General features: G+C 37.4%; 1 protein-coding gene across 1 annotated transcript in view; it reads right to left on the bottom strand.

Annotated features, from left to right (window-relative positions):
* Cnbd1 (cyclic nucleotide binding domain containing 1) overlaps positions 1-16,368 on the bottom strand; it is a 367,012-nt gene that overhangs the window by 345,123 nt on the left and 5,521 nt on the right. Inside the window, exon 2 of the mRNA XM_085838485.1 lies at positions 3,977-4,049. Within this exon, the coding sequence (XP_085694611.1) occupies positions 3,977-4,049 (73 nt within the window). The remainder of the gene's footprint in view (positions 1-3,976; positions 4,050-16,368) is intronic.

The raw sequence follows: 16,368 nt of genomic DNA, 5'->3' as shown, positions 1-16,368 counted from the left end.
GTCTAGATTGAAGCCTATGAAAATAAGCCAGCAAAACGATGATGCTTCAAGATCTACTGAAAAAAAGCTGTGTTTGTTTTTTTTTTTTTTTTTTTTTTTTTGCCTGACCCGGGTTCAAACTGTGTGGTTTCTTCAGCAATAGAATCCTACCATCAAGTTCTGCTGGGCACTAAGAGAAATGGCAATACCCTGCATTGTTTAGGGGAGTTTCTGGATAAACAATTCATAGTAAAATAATGAAATTACGAAGGTTTGATAGACTCCTAAAATCCCAATCTTGAAACATCCTACCAGTCAAAAAAATAAAAAAACAGAAAACAAAAAACAAAAACAAAACAGAAACAAAAAGACAAATCAACAACAACAAAAATAAAAAATAAAAAAAGCCCTTTATAGCCTAAAGAAAAAGAGGAGAAAAAAGATTTATCAAAGTAAACTACTTGAGGTTCATGGTGTACACATACTAGATGAAAATATATTGCATAATATTTTTGTGTCCCATATTCTCTTCAAGCTCTCAATTAAATGTTCACTGATAAAGTATATTTACATACTTATCTTATGGCAATTCACACTTTTTATTTTAAATTAAATAACTTAGAAAAGTTTAACCCAATTGGCTTCTTACAGATTATTTCCACCTGAATTTGTCTTTTAAAAAATGTAGTCTATACATTTTCATGATGAATTGAAAGAAATATGAGTACTGCCCTTTCAGGGGAGCAGGTGAAAGTTACTGTAAGTTACCTGAATATATACTGATGAATCTTTGTAATGGATAGTAATGTCAAAATATAAAATAAGTTGATGAAAATGCCATGTAGTGATGCTAATAAATTTAACATTATTAAAGTCCTTTATCTAAATAAAGAGGTCATTCAATTAGTGATCTCTCCAGATAGCACATTATAGTTCAACTCTAGTCAATCTTCTCTACACTTATCTTAAAACTATTTTAGAAACATAATTTTCTTACTATGAATCATTTGATCACCTTCTTCACTTTTAACACAATTTGTTAACCGATAAGTTTATGATTCAAAATGATTGTCAACATAGAGGTATACATAACAATTATATACTAAGAGGTATACGACCAGTTAACCATAGAGGTTAAATCTTTGCTTTCCATTTTTAAGATATTCCTAAGAAGAATTGAAAAGATGTGTTTGAAATAATCACTGAAATATGAATTTAAATATTTTAAAGAAGAGAGGAAAAGAATTGTAAATCCAAGGCATTTTGTCCAAGTAATCATGACTGAAGAAAGGCTACATGGACAGCAGTAGCTATGCTATTATAATTTCAAAAGCACAACTAACATAAAGATATTACAGTTGTGGTGGTTTGAATGAGAATTATCCTCATAGGCTCATTGTGTAAATACTTGTTCCTCAGTTGATGAACTGTTTGGGAACAAATATGATTGGACTTGCTAGAGTAGGTGTGACTTTGTTGGAGAAGATGTGTCACTCGGGGTGGGCTTTGAGGTTTCAAAATACCAAATAGACCCAGTCTCTCTCCTCTCTTTCTCTCTCTCTGGCTTCTATCTGCAGATCAGGAAAGAAACTCTCCTCTTCTGCTCCAGTGCTTTGCTTGTCTGTTTTCAACAAGGATAATTATGCACTAACCATCTAAAACTGAAAATAAGCCCCCAATTAAATGATTTTTAGGGGTCACCTTGGTCATCGTGTCTTTCAAAGAAATATCAGGGACTGCTAGGTAAGCCTGACCATGCTTTCTGTAGAAAGAGTATGGAAGACTTTGAGACTTTTGACTAAGAAAGTGGTTGAATGCTTTAAGCAGGACTTAATGGTTCATCCTAGTAGACACATAGAAGATAATAGCATAGAGGCACGGCTCCAGTGGTTTCAGAGGGGAGCAATATTAATAAGTGGATTACAGACCACTCTTGTCATGGTTAGGCAAAGATTGTGGCTGCTCTTTGCCCTTGTCCTAAAAATCTACTGGAAGTGAAATCAAAGAGATGTAAATTAATGTCATTGGCAGAAATTTCAAGACAGCCCAGTAGTTACAGTATTGTGTAGTTATCGGTGATCATTCTTATGAAGATCTATAATGAAAAGGAAAAAGTAGGCACAAAGAAATACAAAATGTACAGTTTAAAGAGAAAAATAGCCAGAATTACCAGGAAATGTAATTCTGGAGCCAAGTCCTGTGCTCCAGGAAGGAGGAAAATGTTTAAAGAAAGGAGTTATTCAAAATAGAATAAAGAGAGTTGTGCCCTCAGAGCAAGACCCAAACCAGCTAAGCTTCCAATTTATGAAAAGGAATTAAAGGAATGTTTAAGCAGCAAAGGAATCTTTGGACAACAAAAAGCTTATGCAAATGCAACTCAAGGAGGGTGCCAGGTTCCAAAGCTACAGAGCAGAATAACAAGGCAGCTTAGCCCTTATTCTAGATTTAGAGTCAAGAAAAATACAACAAAGGTTTTGTAAAACCTTCCTCTACAGTAAAGAAAAGCTACTGAGACCAGGCATCTAAAAGGGAAAGCCATATATAGGAAGCCCAAAGAGGCCACTACATGAATCTGGGAAGGTGAAATCTGTGTTGCATTGGAGACTTCAGTGTTGGAGAGGCAGGATTCATGTGATACCTGGCAATGATAGGTTCAATGGGCCTGTGGAATCAGCCAAAGAGAGAGAAGTGTGGTGCAATTAGCAGATCTGGACAGAATAGACCATTTAATAAGCCTTCTAAGATCAGACATGGCTGCAGAATGTGTCATTTGCCCTGCTCAATGACCTTGCTTTGGTACAGTACTTCTTCCCTTCTTGAATAGTAGTGTATATAACATGTCATTGTATATTGAAAATATTTTATTTGGTTTTTGCTTTTACTTTTACATGGAATTTCAGTTAAAAGATTGTCTTGAGTCTCAGAAGAGATATTGAGATAGTAATGACACTGGGAAAGACTATGGGTACTTTCGAAGTTGAATTGAATGCATTCTGAATTAGGATATAGCTTCAATACTATGAGGTTCAGGGAGTAGTTGTGTGGTAGTTTGAATGAGAACAGATTCCATATGCTCATATATTTCAATATCAATCTCCAGTTAGTGGAACTATTTAGGAAGGTTGAGGAGTTGGACTTTATCGGAGGGAGTGTGTCGTTATTGAAGTAGTATGTCAATTCATAGTAGTATGAAGTAGTAGTAGTAGTCGTAGGCTTTGAGATTTCAAAAGCCCATTCATGACTAGTGTTTCTTTCTAGAGACCTACTGCCTGAAGATAAGAAGGTGACGCTCTCAGTTACTGCTCTAGCACCAAACCTGTCTGTTTCTGCACCACGATGATAATGGACTAACCCTATAAAACTGTAACCAAGCTCCCATCTCCCAAGAGTTGTCTTGGCCATCACAGCAATACAACAGCAACTAAAACAGCAAGAGAACCCATTTTAAAATTCTATGCTCAATTCTCAGGCCTCTTAGGAATCCTAAACTCTGAGCAGGACAAATTACTGTTTCTGTGTCTCCAGACCACACCCTATTCTTTTCTCAGATGCGCATTTTATGCAATATTTGTGTTTTCAACCATTTAAGTCTTTCTACTTGTGACTGATTTCTTTCTTTCTTTCTTTCTTTCTTTCTTTCTTTCTTTCTTTCTTTCTTTCTTTCTTTTTTCTTTTTCTTCTTTCTTTCTTTTTTCTTTTTCTTCTTTCTTTCTTTCTTTCTTTCTTTCTTTCTTTCTTTCTCTCTTTCTTTTTTTAACTATAAAGAGCCCTGTTTGGAATAAATTGGTTAGCTATGCCATAAACATTTTTATTTTATTTTATGACCAATTTACATTTTTCAGTATGTCGAAATAAACAGCAGGTTTCAATTGTATTTCTTCATGTACTAAGTCTGGTACCTGTAAGAACTAGCATTTTCTATTACTATATATTATCCATAAACAAGTAAAGGCATCACTTTCTCTATGATAGGAAAAGAAATGCATGAGTAACTCACTCGCTCTTTAGTCCTCTAATGTGGCATAAGGCATTCAGCTGACCATAATTAATGGTTTTGCTCAGTCTCAGGCCTGCAAAATGAAACCAATTAAAAGTGTGAGTAATTTTCTGTTATCTTATTAAGCAAGTGTATAAGTGGTATTTAATTGGGAACATTCATCACAGTAAAGAAAAAAATTCAGTGACCATGAAGTAAGATATTGTATTCACAGTCTCTAATACACAAATGAAATTCAGTATGATAATTAAGGTGAGACAAAATTTACTTTTAAAATGTGTTTTGGTCGTGTATACTACTGACACCTACCCCCTCCTCCCTTTCACCTTCGTCTATCTCTCCCCCATGAACTTCACATCTACTTATGTTTTCTTTATATCCATGAAGTTTAATCGATATTGATCAAGTTTAATTGATATTGAACATATTGAACACTTAAGCATGGGTGTGGGACTGGAGGTGAGCAACCAGGTAAGTCCTTGAAAAAAAATGAGCTTCTTTTCCCAAAAAGCCATCAATTGCTTATAGCTATGAAACTAGGCATAGCCTCTTCAAACTCCATGCCAAAAGGGTTTTTGGCTTGATCTTGTACTAGTCTTGTACAGGTAACCGTAGCTGCTTTGAGTTCATGAGTGTAGCTGTCCTGTCATAGTCATAAGACACTATTTTCCAGCAGTGTTCCTTATCCTCTGACTGTGCAAATCTTTCTCTTTCCTCGTATGCATGTTTCTCAGGCTGTTGGGGAAGGGTTGGTGATATACACTTCACTTAGGAGTGAGAATCACATAGTCACTTATTTTGTAGATATTGACCTGTTATGGGGTCTCATTAAATATTTGATGAGAGATGTGAGCTGTTCTAATATTTTGGTATAAAGCTAAGTGCTCAGAAAGCACTTAGATACTATATCTATTTAGCAAAGTAGTAATAGTTTTTCCCCTAGGATCTAGTGCCAGGTCTATGGCCAGGTTTATAATGCCAGATATAAGTACTCACCTGTGGAATATGCTTTATATCCAATTGAAAAATCATTGCTTACCCCAATAACTTTAATACTATTGATACACTTGCCATATCAGTGGTGGTTATAGATCATCAGATTCATAGCTGGATAAGACTGTTAATATTTTTTTTCTCTAGATGCCAGCACAGAAATTTCTGTCTCTATGAAAGCAAGCCAGGAGGAAGGCAGCTTCTGGATCAGCACTAGCTCTGTTTTTCCATGATCTGTGATCAAAGTATGTAATGTTTTCAAAAAATAGTCTTACCATCAAGTTCTGATGGGCAACCAATAAATGCCAATACCCTGTATTGTTAGAGTGGTGGGGAACACATCTAATCAACAACTCAGAAGGAGACAGTTCTTAGCAAGTAGTAGGATTTTTGACCCTTGGGAGAAGCACAACATTGCACTGTAAGGTAATGTAATAAAAGCCTTTAAAAATGCAATAAATATATGGATGCTTAAAGTTACACATGTTTATACATGGCTTTTTTCAAACAGAGTTTAATTTTATGATCTATCAGAAGGTTTGGCAATTTCTAGTTGCAGTAAAGAGTGGAATTGGTATGAGTCATAATATCTCTTGGATAAAAAAGGTCGTTCAGAATTATTTGTCAAGATCTTTCACATCCAAACTAGTCTAAGAACTACTTTAGACACAGAACAAAGCAAAGTTCTCCTGGTTCTTTCTATTTCTCCTTTCATCTTCTCCCTCCTCCTGTCCTTTTCCTCTCTCACACTTCCCTTATAAAGTCCTAGCTATGCAGATGATGCTCACTCTTCAGAGGGTTTTGCAGCATGTAGAATGAATTTCCAATTGAGAAAATCACAAAAGACTCCCTAAGAAATAAAAGTTCTGCTCACATCCAAGAAGCAAATTAACTGTGATTCTCTTTCAGTGCCACAATGAGCAAACATCTTTCAAACAAGGTGATAAGTACAACATGTGGTAGATGTAAATGCACATCTGAAGACATCCACATCAGTCCAGAACAATCAATGTTGCTAGAACTGTTAGAAACATGAAATGAAACACACTAATAAATACTAACTTATACAAATTAGTTCATCCCTTATTGAAAAGTTATTGAGAAAATACGTTATTTAATGCTCTTTTCAAGCTTTTTAAAAGTCATTCATGACCATATTATAATTATGAAGAGTTGGTATATACAAATTTATATGTTCTAATTCAGAGTTCCAGAATAATAAAATTGGGTTTTATATGGACCCTGGATGACTTCAAAATTAAACAGCAATGTTTTCTAAGTATGAAAACAAAGTAAGAGGAATCAAGCAGAGAGTTTATTTCTATTCAAACATCATAGCTTTTATTAAATCTAGAATTACTATTTATATGATTGAGGCACCTCCCTACCCATCTTTCTCAGGTAAACCTTAGTTGATAAAAGACTGTGTGTTTTACATTTGGTATCATATAGAATTGTTTATTTCAAATGAAGCAAAATAAAGCTTTGATATACAAAGTATGGATAATTCAATCGTTCTTAGAAAGGGGAACAAAATACCTATGATAGGAGTTAGAGAGACAACGTTCAGAGCAGAGACTGAAGGAATGACCATCCAGAGACTGCCCCACCTGGGGATCCATCCCATAAACCATCACCAAACCCAGACACTAATGCATATACCAACAAGAGCTTGCTGACAGGACCCTGATATATAACTGTCTCCTGAGAGGCTCTACCAGTCCCTCATACTATTAATAGTGCTATGCTGTTCTTGCAGGAAGAAGCCTAGCCTAGTAGCCTTCTGAGAGGCTCTTCCTAGCACCTGACTGAGATGGATGCAGACACGCACAGACAAACATTGGAAGCAGGTCAGGGACCGGATGAAAGATTTAAGGGAAGGATTGAAGTCACAGTAAGACCAACAGTGTCAACTAACCTGTAACCGGGGGAACTTCCAGAGACTGAGCTACCAACCAAAGAGCATACATGGCATGGTCCAAGGTTCCTAGCACAAATGTCCCAGAGGACTGCCATGTCTGGACTCAATGGGAGGGAATGAGCCTAATCCTATAGAGACTTAAGGAAGCAAGGGTGGGGAGAGGCAGACACAGGTTGGGAACAGGGGTGGGGGTGGGGGCTGCACTGAGGCAAAGGGGAGGATGAATGAGGGGAAGAACTCTACAAGGGGGACCAGAAGGAGGGGCAGTATTTGAAATGTATATTAATTAATTAATGTAGGTGGAAATATTTTTAAAAGGCACCATCCCACGCTACTGCTACTGCGGGCTACTCTCTGCCCTGACGGCCTTACTGCCTCCATGGCTAACCCCATGCAGCCACCGCCTATCTCACATTTCTCTTGCTTTGGATTTTGCTCACATTCCCAGCCCCTATAAAAATCAAAACTCTATAGAGGCTTGTGATTTATCAGTCAGATTTATATTAGTAAATTCTCCACCCACAAAATGCCCACACAATGAACTCAAAGCAGAACTGATATAAAACAATCTACACCCCTAGATGGGGTAAACACACCCTACCATTATTTAATCATCTATCCAAGAAATCCCCAATAAAAGCTCCCAGAGCTCTGTGGTTCTGGCTCCTCTTCTTATCCTATAGGTTCCATCTCATTCCTTCTTCTCCTTCCCTCCTCCTCCTCCTCTTCCTTCCTTTCTCTCTCTCTCTCTCTCTCTCTCTCTCTCTCTCTCTCTCTCTCTCTCTCTCTCTCTCTCTCTCTCTCTCTCTCTCTCTCTCTCTGTCCTCTGCTCTAAAATTCTCAGCCTGCCTTCCTTTTCTACTGCCCAATAAGATAAGGCTCTCACCTTATCTTGTACCTGCCCTTACCTGCAGATAGACAGCAGTCCAACAAACAAACAAGTATCTAAAAACTAAAGAATAAGAGTTGCTAGTAAAGATTAGAAAAATTAAAATTCCATTTGTTTAAAAAAACAAAAACAAAAGCAAACACTTGCATGATAGAGAGCTACCCGGAGTCCAAGATTCCATTCTTAGCTTGGAACAGCCCAGTAAGCTCAAAAACAGCATAGACTATAAAACACTTAAAGGTTTGTAGAACACTTAACTTGCAAAATACTGTCTTTCTTATTGAGCCTGTTCTCAGCTGTGTTTGTTACAAGGGTCTTTATATGAAGACTTTTAGCCATGTTAAAGATGTCTTTGAAAGCAGACTGCTTAAAAATGAAAAGACTAAATGTTTCATTGTGAAACTGCAACTATTAAAAAGGGCAGATGTTCCCTGATATAGCTGTCTCTTGTGAGGCTATGTAAACACAAAAGTGGATGCTCACATCCAGCTATTGGATGGAACACAAGGCCCCCAATGGAGGAGCTAGAGAAAGTACCCAAGGAGCTAAAGGAGTCTGCAACCCTATAGGAGGAACAACAATATGAACTAACCAGTACCCCCCCAGAGCTCGTGTCTCTAGCTGCATATGTATCAGAAAATGGCCTAGTCGGCCATCATTGGAAAGAGAAGTCCCTTGGTCTTACAAACTTTATATGCTTCAGTACAGGGGAACGCCAGGGCCAAGAAGTGGGAGAGGGTGGGTAGGAGAGGTGGGGGGAGGGTCTGGGGGACTTTTGGGATAGCATTTGAAATGTAAATGAAGAAAATACCTAATTAAAAAAATAAATTTAAAAAAAGAGGGGGCAGATGTTGATTCTTTTCTATTGATCAAGTCAGGAATAAACATAAATGAGAAGCAGCTGGAAAGTTTACATTTGTTTTCTGATCTTGCTTTTCCCTGCTGAAATGCTTTAGCCCAGCTTTTGACAAAAGCAGCAGGGAGTTAACCTTAGAATGAGGCTAAAATCTTTGATTTTAACCAAAGTACCTGTGAAAAAGGATTTGAAGCTGATGGCTATAAATTAACCCTACACTGGAAACCCATTGTGCAACAAATATCCAACTGTCTATTGTCACATTGGACATGTGGTCATTGAATATTATTAAGATGGACGTTTGTTTCAGTAAATGTAATTTAACACTTTTGTCATATATAAAAGAAATTATACATAGATTACATTGTTCTCCTAACATACAGTAAACTGTTTCTGGTTTTGTTGTTGTTGTTGTTTTGTTTTGTTTTGTTGTTGTTGTTTGACTGGTTGGTTGGTTTTTTGTTTTAGTTTGTTTGGTTGTTTGTTTTTTGTTTTTTTTTTTTTTTGATAAAGAGATATTTTACTCAACCCTCAAAGAAAAGTCAGAAAAACAGTTTATACTTAACAAGCAAACAAGTTTTCTATGGAGATAAACATCATATGGTTTAGAGTACACAGGAAAAAGTTACTATGGTGAGGTTGAGTCTCAGAACACATTTTTATTTTGCCAATAGAGAAGCCAACATATATACATTTAAGAAATATCCCTAACATTCCATACCTACTAATTTTGTTCCTAATAACAAGAGCAATTTTAATCAAATTTTTTTAACTCTCAGTGAGGTGAAAGCATAGACCAGTAGAGCCATTGAGAAAATGTCACAATGACCCTGTGGAAATGTCAGAATACAGTGAGTTTGAAAAACAGAAGAGTGAGATCTATTGAAAAGGTTTCTGTGCACACTAATAATTAAATCAGTGATAAGTAGAACCTTTCTTAATATAATTATCAATATGTAAGTAAGGAGTTTGGCAGTAATAAAAACAGAAATATTAACAACAAACTTGTTCCCCTTGTACTGTAACAAGCAATCAATGAACTCTAGCACAAAACTGTAGTATTGAAAAGAAGTTTGACAGAATATTAAAGGATTATAAGCATGATCAAGTCATTTTACATACTTAGATCATAGGTCCAAATCTAGGGAAAGAAAGTAACTCTATGCATGTTGAGCGTTCATTCACTGTACCTGTATTAAAGATCAATAGGGAACTCATTTACATTTTTAATCTAATTTTTATTGTTTTTATAAAATTCCAAATTTAATCTTCTGTTAAATAATATTGAATAAACAAGGCACTTGGCACAACTAAATAAAGCATTTAGGCAGGCCTACCTCCAAAATCATGGACCTTGAATCCTATCTATTTACCAGCTGCCTTAGTTGGCCCAAGCTCTGTAACAGTAGTTTGGAAGACAGTTTTGTTTCCAACTATCCTTTGCCTAGAAAATGGCTCTGGTCTGCTCCCATTCTTTCTCTGCCCGTCTTCATCTCTACATCTATAGGCTTAGCTCTGGCCATGATACCTGCAAACATGCCTGCTTTGTTCACAATGCAATTTTGTCAGGTAATTATCACCCTCGCTGTCATAATCCTCCCTCTACCTGCTTCTCTTCCTTTACCCTAAAGTCTAGCTCTAGCCATGTAGTTCAGACATCTTTTCCTGGTCTAATCAACTAATGTTCCAGCTTTACTTGGCATAGATCTAGCCACAAATCTCTTTTACTGGTTCAACCTGAAGCAAGTTAGGTTCTTACATCAGAAATTCATCTGAAGTAAGTTCACATGCACAAGTGACATATATTATACATAATTAATATTGTATATATAATATATTAATTAATATTACATACAATTAATATAATAGATACAAAATAATTGAAATGAAAGCTTAAAAGTGACAGCTGAAACTCTCCACAAAGGGGAGGGAGAACCTGTAGAGACCATATCCAGAGGTTAGGTATGGCTCCCAGTTGAGGTATCGCGCCATCCACCCATCTCCAAAATTTTAACCCAGAATTGCTCCTGTCTCAAGGAAATACAGGGACAATGAATAGAGCAGAGACTGCCCCACATGGGTATCCATCCCACATGCTGACACCAAACCCAAACACTATTGCTAATGCCAAGAAGTGCTTGCTGACAGGAGCTTGATACAGCTGTCTCTTGAGAAGCTCTACCAGTTCCAGACCAATACAGATGCAGATGTTTGCAGTCAACCATCTGACTAAGCATAGGGACCACAATGGAGGAGTTATGGGAAGGACTGATGGAGCTGAAGGGGTCTTATCTGGCATCAATGAGAGGGGAGGCCCTTGGTCCTGTGAAGCCTTGATGACCCAGTGTAGAGAAATGCTATGACAGTGAGATGGGTGGGGGTAGATGGGTGAAGGAGCATCCTCATAGAAGTAGGATCAGGGAGGATAGGATAGGGGATTTGCAGAGGAGAAGCTGGGAAATGGGACAGCATTTGAAATGTAAATAAATAAAATATCCAATTAAAAAATACTCAATAAAATTCTAGAAACCAAATCCAAGATCACATCAAAACAATCATTCACAACAATCAAGTAGGCTTCATCCCAGGGGTGTAGGGATGGTTCAATATATATAAATCCATCAACATAATCCACTATATAAACAAACTCAAGGAAAAAAAAAAACCACATGATTAACTCATTAGATGCTGAAAAAGTATTTACCAAAATTCAACAACCCTTCATGTTAAAAGTATTGGAGAGATCAGGAATTCAAGGTCTAAACCTAAACATAATAAAAGCAATATACAGCAAACCAGTAGCCAACATCAAAATAAATAGAAACTTGAAGCAATCCCACTAAAACAGGAACTCAAAAAGGCTGTCCACTCTCCCACTATCTGTTCAATATAATACTTGAAGTTCTAGCTAGAGTAATTAGACAACAAATGGAGGTCAAGGGAATACAAATTAGAAAGGAAGAAGTAAAGATATGACTATTTACAGAAGATATGATAGTGTACTTAAGTGATCCCAAAAAACTCCACCAGAAAAATTATACAGCTGATAAACCCAGAAAAGTGGTTGGATATAAAATTAACTCAAACAAATCAGTAGCCTTCTTCTACTCTAAGGATAAAGGGGCTGAGAAAGAAGTTAGGGAAACAACACTGTTCACAATAGTCACAAATAATATAAAACACCTTTCTGAGACTCTCTAACAAAGCACCCGAAAGGTCTGCATGACAAGAACTTCAAATCTCTGAAGAAAAACTGAAGAAGACTTCAGAAGATGGAAAGATCTCCCATACTCATTGATCAGCAGGATTAACATAGTGAAAATGACCATTTTATCAAAAGCAATCAATAGGTTCAATGCAATCCCCATCAAAATTCCAAACCAATTCAAAAAGCTAGAACAAGCAATTCTCAAATTCATTTGAAACAACAAAAATCCCTGGAGAGTGAAAACTATTCTCAACAATAAGTGATCTTCTGGGGGAATCACCATCCCTGACCTAAGCTGTACTACAGAGCAGTAGTAAGAAAAGCCACATGGTATTAGTACAGAGACAGACAAGTAGATCAATGAAATAGAATTGAAGACCCAGAATTAAACCCACACACCTATGGTTACCTGATCTTTGACAAAGAAACCAAAACATTCCAGTGGGGGAAAAAAAAAAGAGCATTTTCAACAAATGGTGCTAGCTTAAGTGGCAGTTGCCATGTAGAAGAATATAAATAGATCCATTCTTATCTCCTTGTACAAAGTTCAAATCCAAGTGTATCAAAGACCTCCGTAAAAACCAGATACACTGAAACTAATAGAAGATAAAGTGGGGAAAAGCCTCAAGCACATGGGCACAGGGAAATTTTCCTGAAAAGAACACCAATGGTTCATGCTCTAAGATCAATTATAGACAAATGGGACCTCATAAAATTGAAAAGCTACTGCAAGTCAAAGGACAGTGTCATCAGAACAAAATGGCAACCTACAGATTAGGAAAAGACCTTTATCAATCAAACATCCAATAGAAGGCTAATATCCAAGAAGTTAGACTCCATAGAACCAAATAGCCCTACAAAAATGAGGTACAGAGCTAAACAAAGATTTATCAACTGAGTAATTGCCAGGAAGCCCCTAAAGAAATGTTCAACATTCTTAGTCATCAGGGAAATGCAAATTAAAATGACCCTGAGATTCCACCTCACACCAGTCAGAATAGCTAAGATCATATACAAAAGTGACAGCAGATGCTGTCAAGGATGTAGAGAAAGAGGAACACTCTTCCACTGCTGGTGGGAATGCAAGCTGGTACAACCACTCTGGAAAACAGTCTGGCTGTTCCTCAAAAAATTGGACATGGTACTACTGAGGACCCAGCTATACCACTTCTGGCCATATACCCAAAAGACGCTCCAAAATATAACAAGGACACATGCTCCACTATGTTCATAGCAGCCTTATTTATAATAGCCAGAAGCTGGAAAGAACCCAGATATTCTTTAACAGAGTAATGGATACAGAAAATATGGTACATTTGCACAAGGGAGTACTACTCAGCTATTAAAAACAATGACTTCATGAAATTCCCTGGCAAATGGATAGATCTAGAATATATCACCTGAGTAAGGTAACCCAATCACAAAAAACACATATGGTGTGTAATCACTGATAAGTGGATATTAGGCAAAAATCTTGGAATACTCATGATACAACTCACAGACCAAGAAGCTCAAGAAGGAAGACCAAAGTATGCATGCTTCAGTCCTACTTAGAAGGGAGAACAAAATAATCACAGGAAGTAGAGGGTGGGAGGGACTTTGAAGGAATCAAAAAGAGGGAGAGTAAACAAAAAGGGAGGAAAGGATCAGGTGTGGGAGGAGAAGGGAGAAATGTACAAAAAGTCAGGAAATTGAACAGTAGTGTGCAGCAGTGAGGGATGGGAAACTTGCAGTAGCCACCAGAAAGTCCCAGAAGCCAGGAAAGCAAGAGGTTCCCAGGACTCAACAGGGATGACATCATTAGCTAAAATACCCAACTAAGGGGAGAGAGAACCTGTAGAGACTACATCCAGAGGTTAGTAACTACCCCTGGTTGAGAGCTGGGCCCACCCACCCTTCTCAAAAATATTAACTCAAAACTGCTCTTGTCTAAAGGAAATACAGGGACAAAGAGTGGAACAGAGACTGAAGGAAAGGCCATCCAGAAACTGCTCCACCTGGGGATCCATCCCGCATGTAGCCAGCAAACCCAGACACTATTGCTGATGCCAAGAAGTGCTTGCTGACAAGAGCCTGATATAGCTGTCTCCTGAGAGTCTCTGCTAGAGCCTTTACCCATACAGATGCAGATGCTTGAAACCAACCATATGACTGAGCGCAGGGACCTCAATGGAGGAGGAGTTAGAGGAAGAACTGAAGGAGCTGAAGGGGTTTGCAACCTCATAGGAAGAAAAACAATATCAACCAACCTGATGCCCTCCAACCCCTCCAGAGCTCCCAGGGACTAAACCACCAATCAAACAGTACACATGGAGGGACCCATGGTGCTAGCTGCATATGAAGCAGAGGATTGCCTTATCTGACACCAACACTAGAGGAGGCCCTTGGTCCTGTGAAGATTTGATGCCCCAGTGTAGGGGAATGCTTGGGAAAGAAGTCAGGAGTAGGTGGATGTGTGGGGGAGCATACTCATAGAAGCAAGGGGGGAGGGGTTGGGATGGGTGTTTGCAGAGGGGAAACAGGAAAGGGGGATAACATTTGAAATGTAAATAAATAAAATAACCAAAATAACCAATAAATACAAAAAAAAAACAAGAAAAGAAAATGGTGGTTATGCATTTGTTAAGATATCTTACTGTTTTTAATTTTAAAATGAATTTAAAACACCAAAAAAGAAAGAAAAGATGGAAAAGGGGAAGAAAAGAAGAAAGAAGAAAGGAAGAAGGAAAGAAAGGAAGGAAAAGAAGAAGAAGAAAACAAAACACAAGTAGCAGTTCCTGCTGATGAGCATGTCCATGCTGGCAAAACTGTGATAACTGCTGACATGTGAACTGGTGGAGCCACTCTAGAAGTCAGAGAAGCAGAAGACATTTGGGGTTGTGAGAAGAGAGAGAAGATTCTATGCCTGACTCTAATTGAAGCCTTTCCTTCTGGGACTCCTGCACAATTAACACTGCTTGTGGTCCTTTTCCCTTCCCCTCTGTGAACCTGTAATTTTCTAGACCACCTCATGTGGAGAATCTACACACTTAACTCCTGATATAAATGTAATGGCTTCTGGCTTCACATGATCAGATTATAATTTCAACTGATCAGCCACCTGATATGTCTCTCTTACGAGAAAAAAATAAGAGAAAAATGGAGAAATGGGCTTTTTTTTTTAGCAACTTTTTGAAATGTAGCCATCAGAATGGTATATATGAACTAATGCTTAGGTAACAGCTTGCTCTCCTTGGAAAATTTTGTACCACACTTGGGTATACCTTCCTTTTTCTGATTATCTTCCTCTTAACTCTCATGCTCTGATTCACTATATTAGTTAATTCTGAATCCTTTTTCATCATCAAAGTCAAACCCCTATTTGGCCTGAGTTTTAGTCCTTAAAAGTCTAGGCTAGCTTCTTAAGCTGATGAGTGTGGCAGGGTGGAGCTATGTCTCTGACCCATCACTGCTGACATAATCTCTCCTGTGAATATTCTCTCAAAAACCTAAACGCCCTACCACAAAGATAACTGTGCATTCCTGTTATTAATGGACTGTTAAAAATAGCTAGACATTCACCAACAGAGGAATAGATAAAGAAAGTAGGTTAGATAGTAACAGTGGAATTTTATTTGGCCATGAAAATATGAAGTCATTAAATCTGAAAAAAAAATGAAGAAAAAAGAATGATGCATCTAGAAATCCTCATGTTAAACAAAATAAACCAGATTTTAAAAGATAAACTGAATTTTTCCTTATATGCTTATATGTGTCTATTTTTTATATATGAGTATAAGGTTATAATTCAGGAAAGCACAGAGGGGTATGAAAGGAAAAAGAATAGCCTTGAGGTGAGGCCAGGAAAGAAAAAGCAAAGTTAAGTAGGCAGACAGAGGGCTAGTCTGGGAAAAGGAGTCCAAACAGTGTAAGCAGGAGTGTTAAGTCAAGTCAGAAGATCAACAATAATATAGTATGTGCCAATATGCCAAAATAAAGCCATTCCACACGCATTTCGAAAGACTAATACTTAAACCATATGTGATATATCTGTCTGGTTGAAACAACAAAACTAACTAGGAACAAATTCTCATTTTATCAGTCAGTCTCCTGTGATCAGGAGATAGAAAGCACAGCAGTTATTTTATTATAAACAGCTGGTGCAGAGACTTGTCAAACAAGTGCTCCAGAACAGAAAGAAACAGAAATACCAAGTAACACCCAGGAAGCAGCAACCACATTACTCCTGATGAAGCCAGGGGAAAGTAGTTGAATTATTAAACTTTTTGGATGCTATATATTTATTGCTTGGATGGAAAAAAGAAAAGAAAACAAGGGTGAGTCCATACAAAACAAGAACTGAAGGGAAAAAAAAAAACAGTACTTTCTTTATCTTAGCTGTCCTGCCTTCCATTCTTTCTCTAACATCACATCACTGTGGATAGATTTGGACAGAAATCAGAGCAACAGGATTTAAGAACAGACAAGTATTCAATAAATTATATGCAAGATTCTTATTACATTCAAGGTCAAATATACAACCATT

The sequence above is a fragment of the Mus caroli genome, unplaced genomic scaffold (genome assembly GCF_978045245.1).
Source record: "Mus caroli unplaced genomic scaffold, Mus_caroli_1 scaffold_6, whole genome shotgun sequence".
Lineage (NCBI taxonomy): Eukaryota > Metazoa > Chordata > Mammalia > Rodentia > Muridae > Mus > Mus caroli.
Note: the sequence above shows the minus strand (reverse complement) of the source record. Positions and strands in the feature narration are given on the sequence as shown.